Source organism: Lates calcarifer, linkage group LG2 (assembly GCF_001640805.2).
Source record: "Lates calcarifer isolate ASB-BC8 linkage group LG2, TLL_Latcal_v3, whole genome shotgun sequence".
In the NCBI taxonomy this organism is placed as follows: Eukaryota; Metazoa; Chordata; class Actinopteri; family Centropomidae; genus Lates; species Lates calcarifer.
In genome coordinates this window covers 20,007,755-20,027,193 of record NC_066834.1, presented here as the reverse complement: position 1 = coordinate 20,027,193, position 19,439 = coordinate 20,007,755, and the positions used below count along the sequence as shown (strand labels likewise).

Here is a 19,439-nt window from a genome sequence, read left to right as displayed (position 1 = left end):
TAAACCCATAACCGAGCCTTGTGGCTGTATTTCTTGTTAGGGAACTTACTGAACCTGTTGCACAGATGTGTACCTACCGGCTGCGTGAAAAAGTGGAAATAACGTTTTCGCTTTATACTGGAAGTACACTTTTAAAAGATGTGAAAATGCTTGTGGGCAATTCAACACAATTCTAAACTTTGTGCTGCAGCAAAGCAGGGAAGCAGGGTGATCTCAGGAGGCACAATGACATTTTAAAGATGAAATAAAACCATCACACAGACATAAGATATAAAGTAAAACTTTATCATGACATACAAGTTTAAAGCCCTGAGAACCATATCTTTATATTACTAATATGAACAAAACTGAATGTGTGAAAACCACTTTGGAAAAGTGCTCCTCTTAAATACAATCAGCACAAACCAGTTTTTACAAGCATTCATGTGTTTTGTCCTATTTTTGTTTACTTTAATCAAAGAGAAAACTATAATATCAGTAATATCATTATTATCATGTCCATAATAATAATAACAGTACAAAAATATGCACAAACCCCACAGTTGAATTAATATACGGAGCATTGTACAAGCCAAAAACAACAACATAAAATTGATAAATGAGGTATTCGATAACCACTTGCATATGCGCCTGTTTTTACACAGATCAGGTTAGTTTTTCAACAATTTAAAACTGAATTAACTCCAAAAATCATCTGAGAGACAAAAGGTTCTGCAGACGTCCAACTTCACAGCTTCCTGAGTGACGAGACTTTGCCTGCAGTTACTGACGAAGAAAAAAAAAAAAATCCTAAAATGCAACACCAAAAACCAAAGTAGCATTCAGCGAAGTGACTGCAGCTTGCATCAGTACTCGTCCCCAATGCAGCTTCAACATAGAACGCAACAGTGAATACAGCCCACTGCCCTGAGGTAATGTGGTATGACAAGGTTGGGGGGAAAGGGATCTCTGATACACACACACACGCAAGTTTACATGCTTGCTGCATTACTACTCCACACAACAAGTCAGGTGGCAGGAGCCTGGGGGTTGGTGAAGTGACCGGAGGGGTTTCTAGTTTGAATCCAAGAGATTAGAGAAGGGAAGTGAATGACCAACCCTCAACGCTTCCCACTCTCTAAACAGCAAAACACAAAGTGCCCTTCAACAGCTGAAAATGACTGTGACTGTACTGGGCAGTTCCCAATGAACAAACTAGGAACTGCACAGATGTAAATGGAGAAAACTTCCCCCATTGAAGCAAAGACTGTAGAAAACAAAAACAAAATCATGTTTGAGAAAGCGCCTCCTCCCCACCGATACCATAATGATCATGGCAGTGGCGCCACCTTCAGTATAACTGTAGGCATATGTGTACTGAACAACCTGCTTGCATGCACATGAAACACACACAACCACGCACACACATACAAACATACAAAGGCAGTGAAGCTAGATTATCAAACAGCCATTGCTTAGACCAAGCAGATGAAACAGAAAGTTTGGACTTAGAAATAAGAAGGTGTTTTAGTAACTCAGCCTAAAATCATTAAGCTTGACCATTACTAAAAACAAGGTCCACCAGGAAAAAAAAAACAAAATAAAAACAAATAAATAGCAAAACTCTCCTTTGACAACTGGTGTCTAACGTTTGATTGAATGGTTTCCCCCCAAAAAAGTGATTACTCTCCAAAGGATTAAGCTCGAAGAGAAAGACATTTACCCCCAGCCAGCAGAGTAGTGAACCCTCCGCTGGCCGGATCTCACCAGCAACTACTTTTTAAGGCAGCATCTACAATTCTCACCTTTATAAAATACAGTTATGTGTCATACAAGGTTGTGAAGGGGTACACCAAAAGGATTAATAGCACCATCCTCAAACCCCCTCAAACCCTCAACTGTGATCTGCACTGCAAAACGTCTGCAAAACCTGACACGTAATGGCTAAAATACAGTCTAATAAAAGCAACAAGGCTGCCCGCCTCAGATCACACTGGGCTTAAAGAGGTTTCTAAACAGTTAAAATGCCTCACATTCAACACAGATAAAGCTAGAAAGTTCTTTTTCATCCTTTATGGTATTTCAAAATGCTAAGAATTTATTTTAAAGGGAGAAAAATACCTTACAATTGAAGAGATAATCCAGCTGCCTCTGGATTATCAGGAAGTGGGTCTTAATCATTAGACTCATGGGCCTCTGACCAGCCATTGGCTGAGAAGGCCTGCGTCCACAGTGGGTGGGGTTAAGTTAGGGAGACAGCTTGGAGCATCTGGGCTACTCTTTTGGGTAATGACACTTAAATAGCTGTTAATAGCTGACAAAATGTCTATCTGTGCATGTCACAAAATCTGATTTTGAGATTTTCAATCCAATTTTAAATGTACTTATTCTCACTATAGCGTTCCAACAATCAAGCCATGCCATAAAATGTGAAACAAAGAAATTTACATAATGTCACCTTTAAGATATTTTTACTTGCTTTAGGAAAAAAAAAACTCAAAATCAGTTAAAGTGAGATTAGATTCAACATTTTTGCCCGACTAAAACAGACCTTGACCTGCCTTGCTGTGCACCACAGCAGGCCTGAGCAGGCTTGTATGAGGGATCATTCTAGAGGAGTGACTGGGCTAGTCTTTGGTATCTAGCTGTGCAATAACCAGAGGATTAGGGTGTTAAAACACTGGTCACATGATTGTACACATGCATATAATTTCGCCGCTGTCATGAAAGAAGAAGTTAAACCGTGATTTCAAAGTTCGCAGTCACATTAGAGGTTAACACGTTCATTTTTATGTTTCTTGACCCCATGTGACCTGGAAACCTGTTAGCAATCCTACAAAGTGTCAGTGAGGAATTAACTTTTTCTTTTCCTCTTCCCTGAAAAAGATGCAGATATATCACTCTTCTCAGACAACAACTTGAAAAACCCCCTCCAAAAAAAAAAGAAAAAAAAAGTAAAAAGAAAAAAAAGAAAGAAAACAGAAGCAAACATAAAACAAGTTTTACAAGTAAATACAGGAGGAGAGAGATAGCAAGCCCATCCCAGTTCTGTTTGTCCCCAAAACCACCAGCAGTGTGTCAGTATGTTTACATCAGTTTCAGTTCAGGTACAATTTCCATCATAGGTTGGTGCGTCAAGTCTCGATGGCTTTGCAGCCGTTTGAGGTATGTAGTGTAACTCTCCTTTGGGGAGAGTCTGATGAGGTATTCTTAAAACAGTCATGTAGACTTGTGCATTCTTCAGGTATGAATCCTTTTTTTTTTCTCTTTAAATTATCGGAGACTTCCTTGCAGTTGTCACATTGCTTCCTGAGAGAGGTGCCCTCCAGAGCAGAGAGGCCAGTAAGAGGTCTGAAAACTATGCGTTGATGATGCCGCCGTCAGACTGACGTGCAGCTCTGTGGCTGCAGCTGGAGGAAGGATGCACAAACAAAATGAGGGTCAACAAACTCAAACCTGTTTCTGTAGCAGGGCTAAGAATGCCGCAGTCCTACCACAGTCCTATTGCTCTGCAACACAGATAGGAGCCGGGGGGAAGAACTGAGCTCAGGGTCTGCTAGGGCTTGTTGTAGGTTTCCCCAACTTTGTGCGCTATTTGTTTAAAGACAGCTTGTGCAGACCTGTGCGAGGTTTAGGTTTGTACTTCCAGCCTTTTTATAGTGGACTTCATGTGATCTGACCTGGGGGGCGGAGTTATGTAATGAGGTATTTATATATTATGTGCTGATCTACAGCATCCGGTCATTCACCAGTTTGAGTTCAGCAAGGGGCTACAGCATGTTAAAGAAACCTGAGCGGCCCGGGTTGGAGGCCTATCACTGTGAGGTGGGTGCTCTGTACATGAGGTTCCACTGCTGAGAGTTACCCAACTTCCCCTGATTGCAACTAGGTCAAAAGGAATACAAAAATAAAGTTGATTCAGGTTAAATATACTACACCTCCTGAGGTAAAGACACCACTGCAGGTTACTTGATTTGAGGTATGTAAAAAGAGAAAAACTAAAAACAAAATCATTCTAAAACACAAAATCAAAAAGACGACAAAATGGCAACAAACAAACAAAATGTCCTAAGATAAATCTTTTCAAGTTCAGTTGTGACTACACCTGTCAGTGGGTTTTGGCTGAGCTGATTGTGTTTAGCATGTACATTACAATTAACAAATGTGTGTAGATTGTGTGTCTGTGTGAGTATGATTGTGTGTTTGTAGTGTAGTAAAGCGTGTATGTGTGTGTGTGTTGAATAAAATGCATAGCTGTGCGTTTGGGCACGTGTTGTCATATAATATTCTCGGGCTCTGTGTTCATGATTGGACAGCCAAGAGGTTGACAGGGTTGATGAGGTATTTGTTGTGCAACAGTTTGTTAATCTTATCGGTTTCTCATTGTACTGTATATTCATGCGGGGTCTCCCGGTGGAAGAGAGGCCTGGGGGAGAGCAGGTGCAAAATGGCAACCTGAGTTAGGGTGACCCGCTGGGGGCTGGCTCGGCCGAGCCAGGGCCCTTGGTGGAGGAGGAGGAGGACGTGGGGCTGAGGGTCTGAGCCAGGGGTGCAGAGAAGCCAAAGCTAGTGCTGGTTCCAGCGGGGGAGGCTGAAGCAGTGGCAGCCGACACAGCAGGCCCCGGGGCCCCACCAGACTTGTGGGCGAACAGGGTTCCTGTGAGAAAGTAAGAAACATCATTACATAAAGGCCAACATGGTGCTTTTATCACAACAAGGATAAAAGTTAAATTCTTAGGTACTGAAATTACCTAAAACCCTGAAAAAAGAAATTACAGATGGTGCAGGTCAGAAATGTTAATGACAAACTTCGGAACTTGGGAAAAGGTGGAAGAAAAGGATTTAGCACGTTATTACTATTTATCAGTGATATGTAACAGCACACATACCTGAGTAGATTGTGCCATTAACCTCCACTGAGACAGTGATGCTGGCATTTCCATTAGTCGAGATGCTCAGAGACATGTCCTGCTGCTTCTCATCTGGAGAAACAGAAATCTCAACATTAACACATTGAATGTTCTTATCTGGGTTCAGAAACACTCTGCTGCCAAGTTGCTACCAACCTGAGCTGAACTATATACTGATTTCAAAGAGCTGAACACTTATGTGATCAATGATTTAGTATGTATATAATTTAGACAGATTTGTGAAGGTCTGTTTTACTTTGACCCTGAAGTCACTATCACAGTATAAGGATTGTTTAATATCCATGGGATGTTACTTAGACAGTTGCAATGTTCATTCAGTCTTCTGGTAAAATGTTGCTAAACATCAGAAGTGCCTGTTGTTAGTACATAAACAAAGCAATTCAGATGTTGTTTCAACAGAATATTGTAAGGTTACTTGTTTTTGCTGACATGAAATGTAGCAATCCTTGTAAAGTACAACTTGCCTAATTCTAAGTTCTTCTTTGACTCAATTTTCATTATTGCTTGGTTCTTTAAAGAGTATCTCGACAAACTTGGCAACACTGACCTCTGGTGGTGATGGCGGGGGTTCCCAGGCGCAGGTTCATGGGCATTTGGGAAGCCATGGCCAGCAGGTTGTGTTGGAAAGCCTGCTGCATCAGGCGCTGCTGCTCTTCTGCCAGACGGGCCATCTTCCTCTCTGGCCCCTCTCCTCCGGTCTCCAGCTTTTCTCTCAACTGCTCCAGCGTGGCGGCTCTTGCCAAACCAGCAACCTGCTGCTGACCCAGGGCCAGTGCCATAGAGGGCCTTGCTGCCATAATGGAGGGGGTCAGGTCATCTAGAGGAGAGAGAAATGGAGGGTTCATTTTAAGTATTCCATTGGGTCCTCTAGTCCATCTGCACAGCCTGGAAATGTAAATTAGGGATCTGATTGTGTCAGCTCTGCCTCTTGCTCATTATGAGCCAAGAAAGTCTGTATAATGCTGGATAAGATTAGTGGGTATAAAAAAAATAAAAGGATTTATTATCCAACACATATTACTGTCACAAAATCTGTAGGTTTCTATTTTTTCCATCACAATTCTTTCCTATCACAATTTCCACTCAAAACAAATGAAGCTCTTAAAAAAATCTATCTGGATTACAGATAGAAAAGTCATGTAAGAATCCTTAAACACTGAGTTAAGACTCCATATGTTTAGAAAGTTAAATACAACATTAAAGTGATTTTAGTGGTAATAGACTATAAACACCACCAGCAAAGATTCAACATCCTAAATAGTGATGTCATGTACTTTCAAGCACTCTCTGTATCTATCAGAATTACTCTATTCTTTACTCAGCTGATGGACACTCTCCTGCAAGTATGATTCAAGACAAACAGTGCTGATTTTGAGCATCTGAAGCAGTTACACAGCTACAATGACCGGGGACAGAAAAACCATGTGCCGCCCTACATGACTACATAAAGTAAATGAGAGCTAAAGTTGAACCGTGGATATTGTCAGGGTCCACGGCAGAGTCACATTCCAGCCAAGTCAAAGTGACATCAGATAAGACAGCAGTGTAATGACAGTTATCAACAGCATCCTACTGATGTGGACAGAAGGCTTCAAAGTTCATAAAGCGTCCCCCCGGCGTGGGAACCATGTTATTAATCAGTAGTAAAGGTAAGGGCTCTCAGCAGCCTGAGGCAAAACTGGTTAACACATGGTCTCTTAAAACACCTGGATGGACTGCATACACATGCAGGCATGCACACACTCACAGTCATATAAACACACACACACTGACAGCGGGATGTAGTGGAGGAAAGGAGGCTGAGTCATTGCGAGAACGTAATATGCAAATGTAACAGCGTTCCTGCACATTCCTGCATGCACACACAAACACATGCTCTCATACCAAAAACCCTGCATGTATGCACATTTACACACACAGCAAGATACTCTTATTGGTTAACTGTCTGGCCCTATATGTGTCTTTCAAATGTTTAGTAGTCACGTTGACAGTAAAACAAAACAAATTCCTTCAATCATTTAAACCATAACCTTGTCTATAAGTACTTTGATTCTTTCATGTGTTTATCTGCCGCTATAATATAGTGGAAACTATATTGTAACTACAAGATGTAGTTTTTCTGAATTGCGACAGAGGGCAGTATTTCTCTATAAATACTCAGTGTCAGCACATCTGTTACTGGAAAAGTCAGATATATACCTACCACTATAAGGAGGTTACTGTGTTTAAAGTAAACACTAGTCCAGTTTAATACAACCTTCATCAAACCTGCACAACTTTAAGATGCCTACCTTTCTTCAGAGAGGGTCCTGGCGAGGCCTGCAGGCCGTTGAGGGCCGCTGAGGTCCCAGCCCCCAGAGCTGAAAGGTGCATTTTGGGAGGTGAGAGGATGTGGGGGGCTGTGCTGGGAGAGGGAGAGAAGCGGAAGAGGCTGCTGCTGTAGCTCGGGCGGCGACCCTCACGGCGGTTACTGTCGATGGCAGCCTGGAGCTCACCTGGTGAGCTGAGGCCCTTCCTCTCGCACTCATACGGGTACAGGTATTTCATGTACCTGGAAAGCAAAGCACACACAGGGCAACACATCAGGACTCGTCACATCAGGACTTCTTTTGAGGTACAAAATTTTTTTTTAGATAGTCTACCGTTCACAAGTAGAAACTGGTTTGAGTAGTCTGGATTACTACTATATCTTATTTTATGTCAGTTTCAGTAGTGTCAGTGGTGTTTGGATTTAATTAGCACTCTCAAGCATGTACACCTAGCCAGAGGGGGGAAAAAAAGAAAGAAATCTAGCTGCATTAACTGTGTTTCTCTAATCCCCAACCCTAATTATTGAAACTGGGTCTCTTGTTTACATGACATCTACAAATCTGGTTATTCTAGAAACCAGCTTACTAACCTTTTTACTTAATTGCATGTATTTCTGTGGATTTAATGAGGTACCTGGTATGAAAACTGTGCAAACATGTTTTGTATGCTGAGTATACTTGTATGATTCACAGCGGCTCTGCAAGTATGCACAGTCACAGCTCTGGTATGTTTTCCATCCCATAAGAACATACGGTAAAATGAACATCCAGTATTATGCATGCTGACTGCATAATGGTGGAACAGTAACAGAGAGGATCAATAGGTAGCTAAGAGCAGCAGCGTCCATTAGATAGAGCTGGCAAAACAATGCTGCTCAACAGCCCACCAACATTAAAAATACATAAAGGTTCATTAGGGCACCCCGCTAGTGGACAGGATAGAGAGGTGTTACATCTACTGTAGGGTTTCCATCAAGGGAGCGAGTGAGTTTTAGTCGAGGATCGGTGCACAAGCTGTCAATCAAACCCCACCTTAGTCATTGTGAACTCTGACCCAAATCACATCAATAAATCTATGGGAATCAATGGGCTCTATGTGTGATGTAATGGACAGAGGGATTGAATGGGAAGAGGGAAGGCGGCCTGGTGGAGGAAACAAACTAGCATGTGTATAAACACACAGGCACTCTTATTATTGACATCCGTAGTCATACCAACACACGCAAATCCACATACTTTAATAGCACACACACACACACACACTCACACACACACTCATGGCATAAGGGAGGTGCTTGTTTCCAGATGAGAAGTCACACACTTGAGATTAATTATTTAGTTCCATTAAATCAAATTAGAGTTTATATAAGATTAACATTAGACAGACTGGCTATCTGAGTGTAAACAGTCAATTTATAGTTGCTACAGGCAATGAAATGAATTTTGCTGGTTGTTTTGTGACACAGACACAAAGACTTACTGTGTGCGCAGGGTGAAAGCTGCACTGGTGATAGAGGTAGGCAGGTTGAGTCCCTTTGTGATTTCTCTCCAGATCTTCTTGTTGATGACCTCCACCAAGCCTCCTTTTTCTGTCACCAGCTTGTACAGCATGTACAGATCCAGAACCTGCTTGGCCATGATGGGGATACGATTGACAGGGGTTCCTGTGGAGGAGAGGAAAACCAGAGAATAAATCAACACCGTACAAATCATACATCTGATCTGTAACATCTCAGTGGCACACAGGAAACTCTTTATGGTGGATGATTTCATTTCAAAATGCCTTTTTTGTATAATTACGTGCAAGCATTTTTAATATGGTCAGTCTCAATGGGTATGGAACCCATAATGCTAACCCTTTCTCTCATGTGTATCCCTGCTCAGACATATTGGCCCCTGACACAGAAAATACATTTAAAGCTGCTATGAAAATGAAAAATAGGATGAATTCTACATTAATTCATCCACCAATCAATGTTGAAGTGTCGTCAGGATGCTGGTAATACGAGGGTGGCAGGCCTGTGGCCTGCATGCCTGTTAAATTTGGCTTGAAAACATATTAGCCCAGTTAAGGCAATCTGGCTTGACCTGGAAAAGGGGATTCGCAAACAACACAAAGCAAAGCGGCTCTAGACTTTTGATACAGATGCATTAATCTTGTCAACAGCTTATCTGCAGTGAAGCTTGCAGGGAGCGTGCGGGGTGGGGGGGTGGTTGGGGGGTGCGAGGACGAGGAGGGGGTGGTTAGCCGTATGCAACAGAATCAAAAAGTGCAATGTGCAACAGTGTAAGCATGGAGCGGGAGGAGGGGACTGGGGATTGTGACGGCCTGCTAATCCATAGGCAGCGATGGGTGGGGGGCTCCTGGATAGGCCAGTATAATGAAGCTCATTTAGAGGATTGTACTGAGTAAATCCACACCCCTCTGCTGTTAGTGCTGCTAGGCCCAGCACAGGGGAGTCGTACAGATTTGCCCTCACAGTTAATGCCAGCCAATCCTTCAGCCCCTCACAGGCTGCTCTTAACCTGGAAATGGACTCATTAATGACTGTAAAATAGCAGTGTGATCAGGCCATGAAGATTAGCCCTGATTCATTTTCTTAAGTTAGCAACATGTCTTTCAGCCATGTGCAAGGGGTGAACACATGGACCTGCTATAAGAGGGAAGATCAGGAGGGTGTGGCATCACTGTCCAGGACTATGGATCTGACCTGTTTAGTGCAGCACTTCATATCTAATGTGATGTTGGTGATTAAGGAATTAAGTATTTCTCAACTGTTCTGTTCACTAAAAAAACTCATACAAATACAGACACAGTACAATTCTAGAGGACAAAAGCTGGCTCTGTGTTTGGGTAAGGTGGGTGAAGGCAAATAAACTGGGAATAAAGGTTTATAATCTTTTACCATGTGGACTTTTAACTAAGGACCAGTGGATCTGAGGCTTTCCCATACATAGACTCTACGTGTGTGGCCCACACAGGTAAATTAAGACCCACCCAGGTAGATAAAATCACTTGGTTTCAGCTTGGGTAAATCTTACGCTAGAATGCCTTATTTCAAACAAACTAATTTTTGACCAAGTTTTGATAGTCTGCATATGAGGTATTTAGGGAACATCTGTAAATTGCAGCTATAGAAAATTAGCTCCCCCCCTCTAAACTGCATGAAACCCTAGCTTTGCCAAGTTCATAATGTTCACTTCCACTCACATAAATAAATATCACAAGATTGTAGTAGATTGAAGTAGATGGTACTGGTGTACCTAATGAGATAGTAAACGTAGAAAACTGATGTCATTTGAAAATTCAAAATGCTCATTTTGAGCAAAAATTCAACCCTCTCAACAGACCAACAAAGCCTCCTCTCACCCTGTAAAACAAATGTAACCACAGCACCACAGTACACAGTTAATGTTGTCCAGCTTGTTAAAGCTGCAGAAAATGCTGTTCTGGGAAATCAGCCATCTTATCTCCAGAGCCAATTAACAATTAGCAAAACAAGAGGCCCTTTGCCAAGATGCCAGCTTCTTTTACAGATCATTTGGATTGGCTATGTACACAGCGAGAGGAGAGGAACAGTGATATATAATCTAAACTCTGTTACAGGTCAGGAATATATTCCCAGTTTGTTATCCAAATTAAATTAGCCACAATCCTTCCAAATGCATAATAATTGTTTTTACTTTTAGCAGTAGGGGGTGCCTATATACAAACTGGAGTTATCAAATTTTATCAAATCCAAACCATGTATTGATACACCTTTTCAAAATCAGTTGCAACCAGGAGAACAGCATATAGTAATATATACTGTGATTTTTAATAAAACTGGCAATGTAATGGTATAATTGAATTTAATTGTAATTAATACATTCATACAGTTTTAAAAAGGTCCTGTCCCATAGGTTTTTGGTTTACACATTACTGTCAGACTGAGAAGAGGACTGCATTTTTAGGTGGGTAAACTGTATGTAGATGGCAGACCTTCCACCACATCTCTGGACAGCAGCACCATTTCCAGAACACGCAGTGCAGCAGAGCAGTAGGAATGCTTTGCTGCCAGCGTCTCGTCTGTTATTTAATGCAGCATTGGACATCAATCCTGCATCAAACAATTAGTACAACTAGAGGGGTCAGAGATCAGCCAGGGGTTATTGATGTGTGAATTAAACTGCAGGTCAGCAGGAAGCCATGTTTTCATACTGGCCTAGCCATGAACAATGAGAGTACAACAAATGAGACACAACAGCACTGGCCCCATAGTGACAGGCCAGCAGTTAGTTCGGCTTTAATTCATGCCTATGCTTTTATTCACCTCTTCATCAGCATCTGCTGTCAAATCAACATCAGATTTAACACAATTACAATGAGCTATATTTTCAGAGCACACAGCCACACAGAGAAAGCCAAAAATCACAGATTTCAGAGGAGGGCAGCGAGTGTGTTGTGTATGTTTGTGTTTGAGGGGGAAACCAAATAGCTATCTTTATATCTTATGTGGACCAGAGGTGGTTTTGAAACCTAAAACAGCATTAATTAGTCAACATGTGACATCAGCCAGGTTTCAAATTTCAACACCGCCTGACCACATATGAAAGCACTGGGAAAACACCTTTGATAATGCCGTAATTGACCAAAAATCACATTAGCAACACTTGTGCAGTTACCCAGAGAGTTCCCTAATTTGAGAGAATCAACGTGCTGCCTGCCTTTGGTGTTCAACATCTGCTCCATTTCCAGCCCTGGAGACGTTTAGCTCTAACAGGCTTAATTAGACCAGTCCAAAACATCTCTTTTGATCACAGCAGCATAACTTCTCTGTCTCACAGTACCATTTTATGAACTCTGAATTCTGCCGTTATTGCAGTTTCCATCTCAGCCCTATTGCTTACTTTTCTTTGGGGAAGACTAGAGACAACATGATTGCCAGTGACATGAGACCGCGTCGTGGCATTGGGGCACGCAGGCCTCTAGTAGGCAACTATTGGTTATTTCATCTCTCTGTAAAGCCGTGATTTGTCCCCTCGGCTGCTCTGAGCCAATCTGTAATTGGCTGCAGGCTTCACCTCCCATCATCCTTTGCCCCGGACTGATTTTCCCCCAGGGACAGGGCCATCAGGAGCCTAGTGATTAATGGCACCAAGGGTCAGAGGTCGCTCTGGTGGGAAGTGCCGCGGCTGAGGGCCCCTGAACCACTCCCTAAGTCTTTCCTTCAACTTCCACTGTGAACACAAGGGGCACACGGCTAGACTTCAAATGATAAGGGATACAGATACAGAATCTGACAGAGGAGAAAAAGGGCAATGAGTACGACTGAAAAATATGCAGCTCAAAAAAACTAAAACACAGACTTCCAGTCTAGTGTTTGACAAATACAGACTTTCTGGGGTTAATACTTTTGGAGAGAGTTTGAAGCTGATATTTTCTGCAGATAAATCAATTAATTATCTTTATATTTCACAAATTTTATGTCTGTGCCGATTTCCCAAGGGGTTAGAAATCATTTACAGCATTTACACTATGGGGAAATAATCTCTTAACTGACACGCAGCAAACTGATAATAAAACACATTCATGCAAACTCAATTATAAGGTAAAATATGCAATCAAGTAAAAAACCTTTTATTAATCATCTGAGAGGCTGGAAACATAATTAGACTTACACAATTTGCAATAATCACTAAAACTGTCCCCATACATTGCAAACCAAACTGTGACAGACTGGATCAAAAAATAACATTTCCCACCTAACATTACAGTCCTGTCTTTCGATCTCAATGTAAGGACAAAAGGGGGAAAAAAAACGGGGGAACAAGGTCATTTTATCTGACCTCTGACCTATTTTTAGCAGGAAACAGCTGTTCACATTAAAGGGTCCCTATAATAAATCAATTGGGTGCCCCTGACGCCAGTAGTGGTAAATTAAATATCGCTGACTTCACATGATGGGCATTTTTTAAATAATTAAGTGACAGAGTGACAGAGCGACAGCCTTCCAGCGGACAACACACAGGAAATGAATTTTTTACTGAATGAGCTTTGGCTGGTGTGAGGTTTCACTACCATCTACAGTGAAGAAAGACGGAAAAGAGAGAGAGAGAGGCAGAGAAGGAAACGCCACATCATCTCATTGTCTTTGGTTGTTTTAATTGTGGTGATCAATTTGAGGATTATTCGGTTGGACTATTCTGCTTTTTTGGACTCTTTAGTGAGGGAGAGAAAAACGGAGAGGGAGAAGAACAGGGAGGAGAGAAGAAAAGGGAGATGAGCAGAGAATAAAAAAAGGAAATGATAAGGAAAAAAGAAGGCATGAAGAGAGAGGTACTTTTGGCTGCCTCTAGGAGGGAGGAAAGGAAGGATAGAAAAAAAGGAAGGGGGAGGTGTAGTAGTAGCTAGCCAGCTGGAGAAAGACTGGATTACTGCTGTAAGGAAGGTGTCAGCCAACACAAACAGCCCCTGGCCTCATGGCAGTGTCTGAGTCCTTTCAGAGCACCCACAGCCCAGCCACCCATACCTTCCTCTTCCTCCTCCTCCTCCTCCTCCTCCTCCTCCTCCTCCTCCTCCCTACCCACCCCAACAACCACATCTACACACCAGATCAGACCAAACCAGGAAAAGACTGCACTTCAGACCATTTCCTCAGTTCAATTTCATTACTTTTGGTAAGAAAACATTAATCCCAAAGTAGTATAGAAATTATCCACTGTCAACACTTTCTGTATTAAAATATGTCACAAAGATTAATTATTTGGTGGCATAAACAGCACCAGTGAGTATTGCTGCTGGTATTACAAACTGCCTGAAGGGCTGAAAGTCCGAATTTCTAAATTCCTACTATTGCTAAATTCCTCAATAATATCATATTTGTTAGAACAGTCTCCTCATAGAAAAACAGATACATATAGCAGGTGACACATCTAAATATTTTGTTCATATCCACTCTTAAGTATCTTTAGCTTCCCATTGTCTCAAATCCATAGTTTGAACAAAATAAGCTGAATCTTAAGAGAATATTGCTACAGAACAGACCAAACCCTTCATTAACACGGGACAGAGAGACACTGACAGGAGAGACGAGAGTCTGGGCTCCACATGCTGGAAGTTTACTTTATGTCGGGCAGCCCCTGGCTGTTTAGTTTATATGTTCGTACGTTGGGGTAGCATATTGTCAGGACCCTGCTATATGCTAGGCCATGTTTGTTTTATTTTTAATGCACAGCCAGGGACATAAAAGGTAAAAAAGCCTTGAGTGTATGGAATTTGCTATCTTTAGTCCAGGCAGAGCCACCACTTGCCTGACAGACCAATTCATATCAAGTGTTAAGATATGTACCCTCCTCAAACGGGAAGTTAAATGTAACGTTACACTATAGATACATCGCTATTCCAAGCATGAAGTTAAAGCCACAGCTGGTAGAGGCAGAGACAGAGATAGGAAGACAGGAACAGTCGTCTAATAAAGTCTATAATATGTCGGTCGATGTTGGCCGTGGTGTTGGCTGCATAGGTTTCATTCCTGTCATGTCAATAAAGTGCAATTAATGTGAACTGACAGAAGGAGAGGCAGAAATACAAAGGGAGACAGGCAAGACAGGGCAGAGAAAGAAATAATGACTTTGCTTCTGTCAACTATACTTAACTATTGTGCTATAAGCTAAGAAAACAAGAGTCTTTCCCTTGATCTTTGAGTTTCAACTCAAAAATAAAAGACATCCAAGAACATAACAATGGTCCAGTAAAGCTTCATTCCATCTACAGAGACATAACACAATGTGCTACAACATTACCGAGTCACACCAGAGCACGGTGCGACTATACCATCAACAGTTCAATAAAGGGATTAACTACAAAAAAAGGAAACAAAGAAATGACAAAGCAATTAACACTGAAGGCTTTTTCATCCCATTATTGATTAAGTAAGAACAAAATTTATGATTTTCAAGTAATTATCTTGATGAGAAAAAACAGCTCCTAGTTTAGAGCAACACCTTCACTAGAATTTTAATGTGGTCTGACAAATTTCATTGACACATTTCAGATTCAGGTTGTTATTTTAGGAGGATCGATTATCTGTGGATCCTTCTCTCTTGTTTCTTCCTTCCAGTTTTCCTTCCATCGCAATAAAAGAACAAATACTACAGGGAGAAAAAGCAAACATTCAATGATGGATAAGTCACTTGAAGTGATATTTACTCAGGAAACAGTGAGAGTAGATTCTTAGTAAGAATTATTACAGCGAGCAGACAGCCAGTATATGTAGGGAGCTGTCTTCTGTGCACTGTCAACTGCTTCAGCCTGTGGTGTAAAACATTGCAAAACTGGCAAGGCTCCAAACAACAGCCAAGAGCTGTAAATCTCATCGGGTGCTGCTCACACACTGGGGACGTTGTCAAACTACAAATAATGACACTATTATAACTTCAGTCACACGATTAGAAGTTTGTCAAGTGCAATAAATCTCTGCACCGACAAGTCCGATACAGTTTAATATGATGTTTAAAGGACTGTTAACTGTTTGCTCCTGCCTTAATTTTTTGACAGTCACACCCATGGAGCACCGTGGAAATGAAGAAGAGAGACGAATGGAAAGAAAGAGAGAAAGAAAAAGAGAGAGAAACATGACTCCTTTTCCATGGGTCATGAAGATGGGTCACCTGGTAAAATAGAGGGGGAGGGGGATTGAAAAGGTTGGATGGCGCGAAAAGTGAGATGGCCACTGCAACTGTAACCCAAGTCCCCTCCATCCCCAGAGACCCGGCAGATCAACTGACCAGACCCCAATCAACACGGGCTGATATAGAGCCGACAGAGAGATGGATGAATGAATGGATGGATGGATGGAAAGATGGTTGATGTCTCTTATGCTACGTGGTTATTCAGGGCCACTGAGCTTTCAATTCCTGAAAGATTTCAGAAAGACAGAGACAATGTGTGACGTCTAAATGATGTATACCAGACAGGGACTTTGCTGGTGTTTGACATGTTTTCCAAGCATACCTGTTCACTTCACTTTACATTAATATTCCACAATATAATTTAAATATAATCTACAATTTCATTAGACAGTGGTTCACAGCAGTTTTTCTTCCACAGCAAGCCCAGACTAGTGGAGGAAAGACTCTTCAGCCAATTAGAATACTACATGCAATACAAGCAATGAAATGCTGCAATTTAGTGATGGAAATTCATAGAAAAATGACACATATAATCAAAGTAATGCGTGAACATCTGATGGTTGAATGGGAGTGGATGTGTGCAAACCAGGTGAAATTTACTCCCCTTTGTTCTGTTTTGTGCTGAGAAAGAAAGGGAAACAATATTGACTCAGTTTGGGTGTTAGATACAGTGTGTATCTGTTTATGTATCCATCCATTAGTTTCAGGATATTTCTCCTCGTCATAGATATGATAAGTTACTCCACCCAGTAACCATATTTGAAGGTAACCAACCAGTATCTGGGAATGTTTGTCTTTCACAAACATCTAGTTGATGAACGATTATTGTGAGGCCAGCATTCTGCAAACTAACTTTATTACAAATGAATCACATAATAAAATCTCTATTGCACTGCATTGACCTTCTGTGAGGCGTTGATTTGAATGCTCAGTCTTAGGGTGCGTGTTCCTCTAATAATTTCACGTTGCCAGCACCACAGGGTATACACCTTTGCTTTAACTACAGCAGCTAAAGCCTGTTTGCATTGCTCAGGTATTAGCCATGCATTCAGTATGTGAACATTTCCCCACCCTCACAATATCTGAGTTGCCCTTACTTATCCTGCTGAGTACAAACATGTTCTTGTAGAGAGCTTTTTTTTTAAAGATCGAAGCTGTAAATGTAACTAGACTGAAAATACATTTTGAAAAGATGAAATTTCTACAAGATACAAGGACAAACAGCAGATGACAGCTAGAGTAGGTTTACAGAGTGTAGTTGTTGAAGAGGGTGAGGTAAAATCTTTGCTGACATATGGCGCATTTATAAACACTGATGATAGAAGCCTGTATTGTGAGTTAGTCACTTAGGAAAAGGTCAATGACAACTGTTTTCTATTCACAAAAAATTCAACATGCAACCTCTGTGGTTTTTAGGTTTGTTGCATCAGATAGTAAACACTGAATATTAAAACCTCAGGAAGAAAACACGCTCTGACTCAACTGAAAACTTAACAGCATGGTCAAATATAGTGGATGACCTATGCTCTATATTTACATCTGACTGGAAGATCAAGTGAGAGAAAAGTAATCCAGCAGTTTGCCCTTGTAAACAGCCATCTCTGATCTTTGCAGAAATGTCAAGAATGTATATGTCACAGCAACATGACAATGGTATGTTGTGTGCATAATAGAGGGAGGGGCTTTGGCATCAACTGCAGATTCCTGTTATTAAGTTGCAGCTGTGGCTTAATGTTTTCCACTAGAGTAGTTTGAAATTCAGGGAAAACAAATTAAAAACAGTCACGGGAAAGAGTAATACTTAGAACAAATAAAAAGAACAACAAAGAGTTAGAAGACCATGCACACAAAAAAAACCAATGCAAGTAAGAGGGAGATTATGGGAGGTATGTAAGTAAAAAGAAAAAAATTAAAATGAGAAACTACACTATCTCCTCTGTGAGAATCAGCTCATCTGTAGCCAACACTGGTGTCAGTTCACTGACCAGCCTGCTGGTTTAAAGTGTAAATAGGTGACAGTGATGTCTTCAGTGGCAGGTGCAGCATTGCGGGGGGCTCCCTATCACTTCTAGCAAGCCTTATAACACAGCTAACTGCTTCAATCAATGGACACCCAGACTGACAGATAAAGCCATCAGCTGACGAGCCCCATTTGGGGCTCAGCACCACTGATCAATATGGAAGACATCAGCTGCTATAAGCCGCGGAGAAAGAGGGATATGTCGAAACAAGGGAAGAGATTGTTTGGAGCGGGCGGGGGTGCACTCATCTTGGAAATTTTAACTCCCATCAATGCTAATTACTTTTAGCATTTGGAATCCATGACAGTGGGTCATACATTTACCTTTCAGGGATTTAGCTGATGCTCTTAATGCAAAGTGACTTAAATTGAGGTCAACAGCAGAATGTGCTTTAATTCCTAAGTTACAAATGATAGATTGCATTTAAAAAAAGCACGCTATTAGTGATAAAAGAGGACTGCAAATTACTATATTTGCAACATCTGAGGTTTTAATCACTTACTAATTTATGCCACAGAGAGAAATGTCAAGGATGGGAGCATGACATACTGTATATTACAGCATGGAAAGTCAGGTTTTAGGCCTAGTTGCAGAAGATCATCTTTACACATTCAGTCATCACTTGTTTACTGTCCATTATCTTTATCTAATCATGTATCCCAAACAACAAATCATGTCAACTAAAATGCCACTGGCAAAGTGGCTGTAGCATCTGTGTGTTTCATGTCCATTTCTTCCCTCAAATCAAGTGTCTTGTTTTCCATTAGGCCCCTTTGCACTCAGATCTCTGTTACTGTGTGGCTTATGCAATGCTCTTGCAGTGCGGCACTGGAAGTGAGCTCAGGGCTATTGTACTGGTGTAGGGCTCCTCTGGGGGCTGTAATGTATTTCATACCATCCATCACAGGGATGTGGGGGCCAGGAAGCATTGCTTTAAGAGCACACACAGGACACAGATGGAGAAGCAAGGCACGCAGATATGCAGAGATAGCAGAAGTTTGGGAAATTTGTTAATCACAGGAGAGCTTCATGTGGGAACAGCTTAACAAAAAATATGTTACATGACAGGTTAAAAATGGATCTGTATGTGGCTTTTCTTGATTTCTAAAAATGTTTAGAACTAGCTTAACTTGTATGTCTCACCTAAATCTAGGTTGAGTATGTACATCACAACTTTATACTATTTCTATAGTTAATTATTTGAATTATTTGCTATTATTTTTCCTCAAAGCTAAATATCTTTCTGCTTCATTAGGTCATTTTCACATTCTGCCTTCTAATAAAAGTTCCCTCATCATTATGGCATTGTTTGTTTGCTGCTTGAATTTCAGCCATATTTTACATTTCTGATGTTATGTGCAAAGCCCTCTTTTTAAAACAGCTTGCGTTTTAACCGTTCAGTCCCTTCACACTGTTTTTGATAGATCTTTTTCCCTATTCCTCTCTTCATATGTCAGTCTTGTCTTGTACTGTGTACATTTCCCAATAACTAGATTGCCCCATTTGTTTTGCACAGTATTTGCAAA

General features: G+C 41.2%; 1 protein-coding gene across 1 annotated transcript in view; it reads right to left on the bottom strand.

The window, feature by feature from the left end:
* Positions 1 to 264: 264 nt before the first annotated feature.
* LOC108897744 (AT-rich interactive domain-containing protein 3B) overlaps positions 265 to 19,439 on the bottom strand; it is a 48,518-nt gene continuing 29,343 nt past the window's right edge. The window contains exons 5-9 of the mRNA XM_018697506.2: positions 8,700 to 8,883; positions 7,202 to 7,461; positions 5,458 to 5,727; positions 4,869 to 4,961; positions 265 to 4,636 (exon numbers count right to left, since the gene is read on the bottom strand). Coding sequence (XP_018553022.1) covers positions 4,440 to 4,636; positions 4,869 to 4,961; positions 5,458 to 5,727; positions 7,202 to 7,461; positions 8,700 to 8,883 — 1,004 coding nt within the window. The 3' untranslated portion in view covers positions 265 to 4,439. The remainder of the gene's footprint in view (positions 4,637 to 4,868; positions 4,962 to 5,457; positions 5,728 to 7,201; positions 7,462 to 8,699; positions 8,884 to 19,439) is intronic.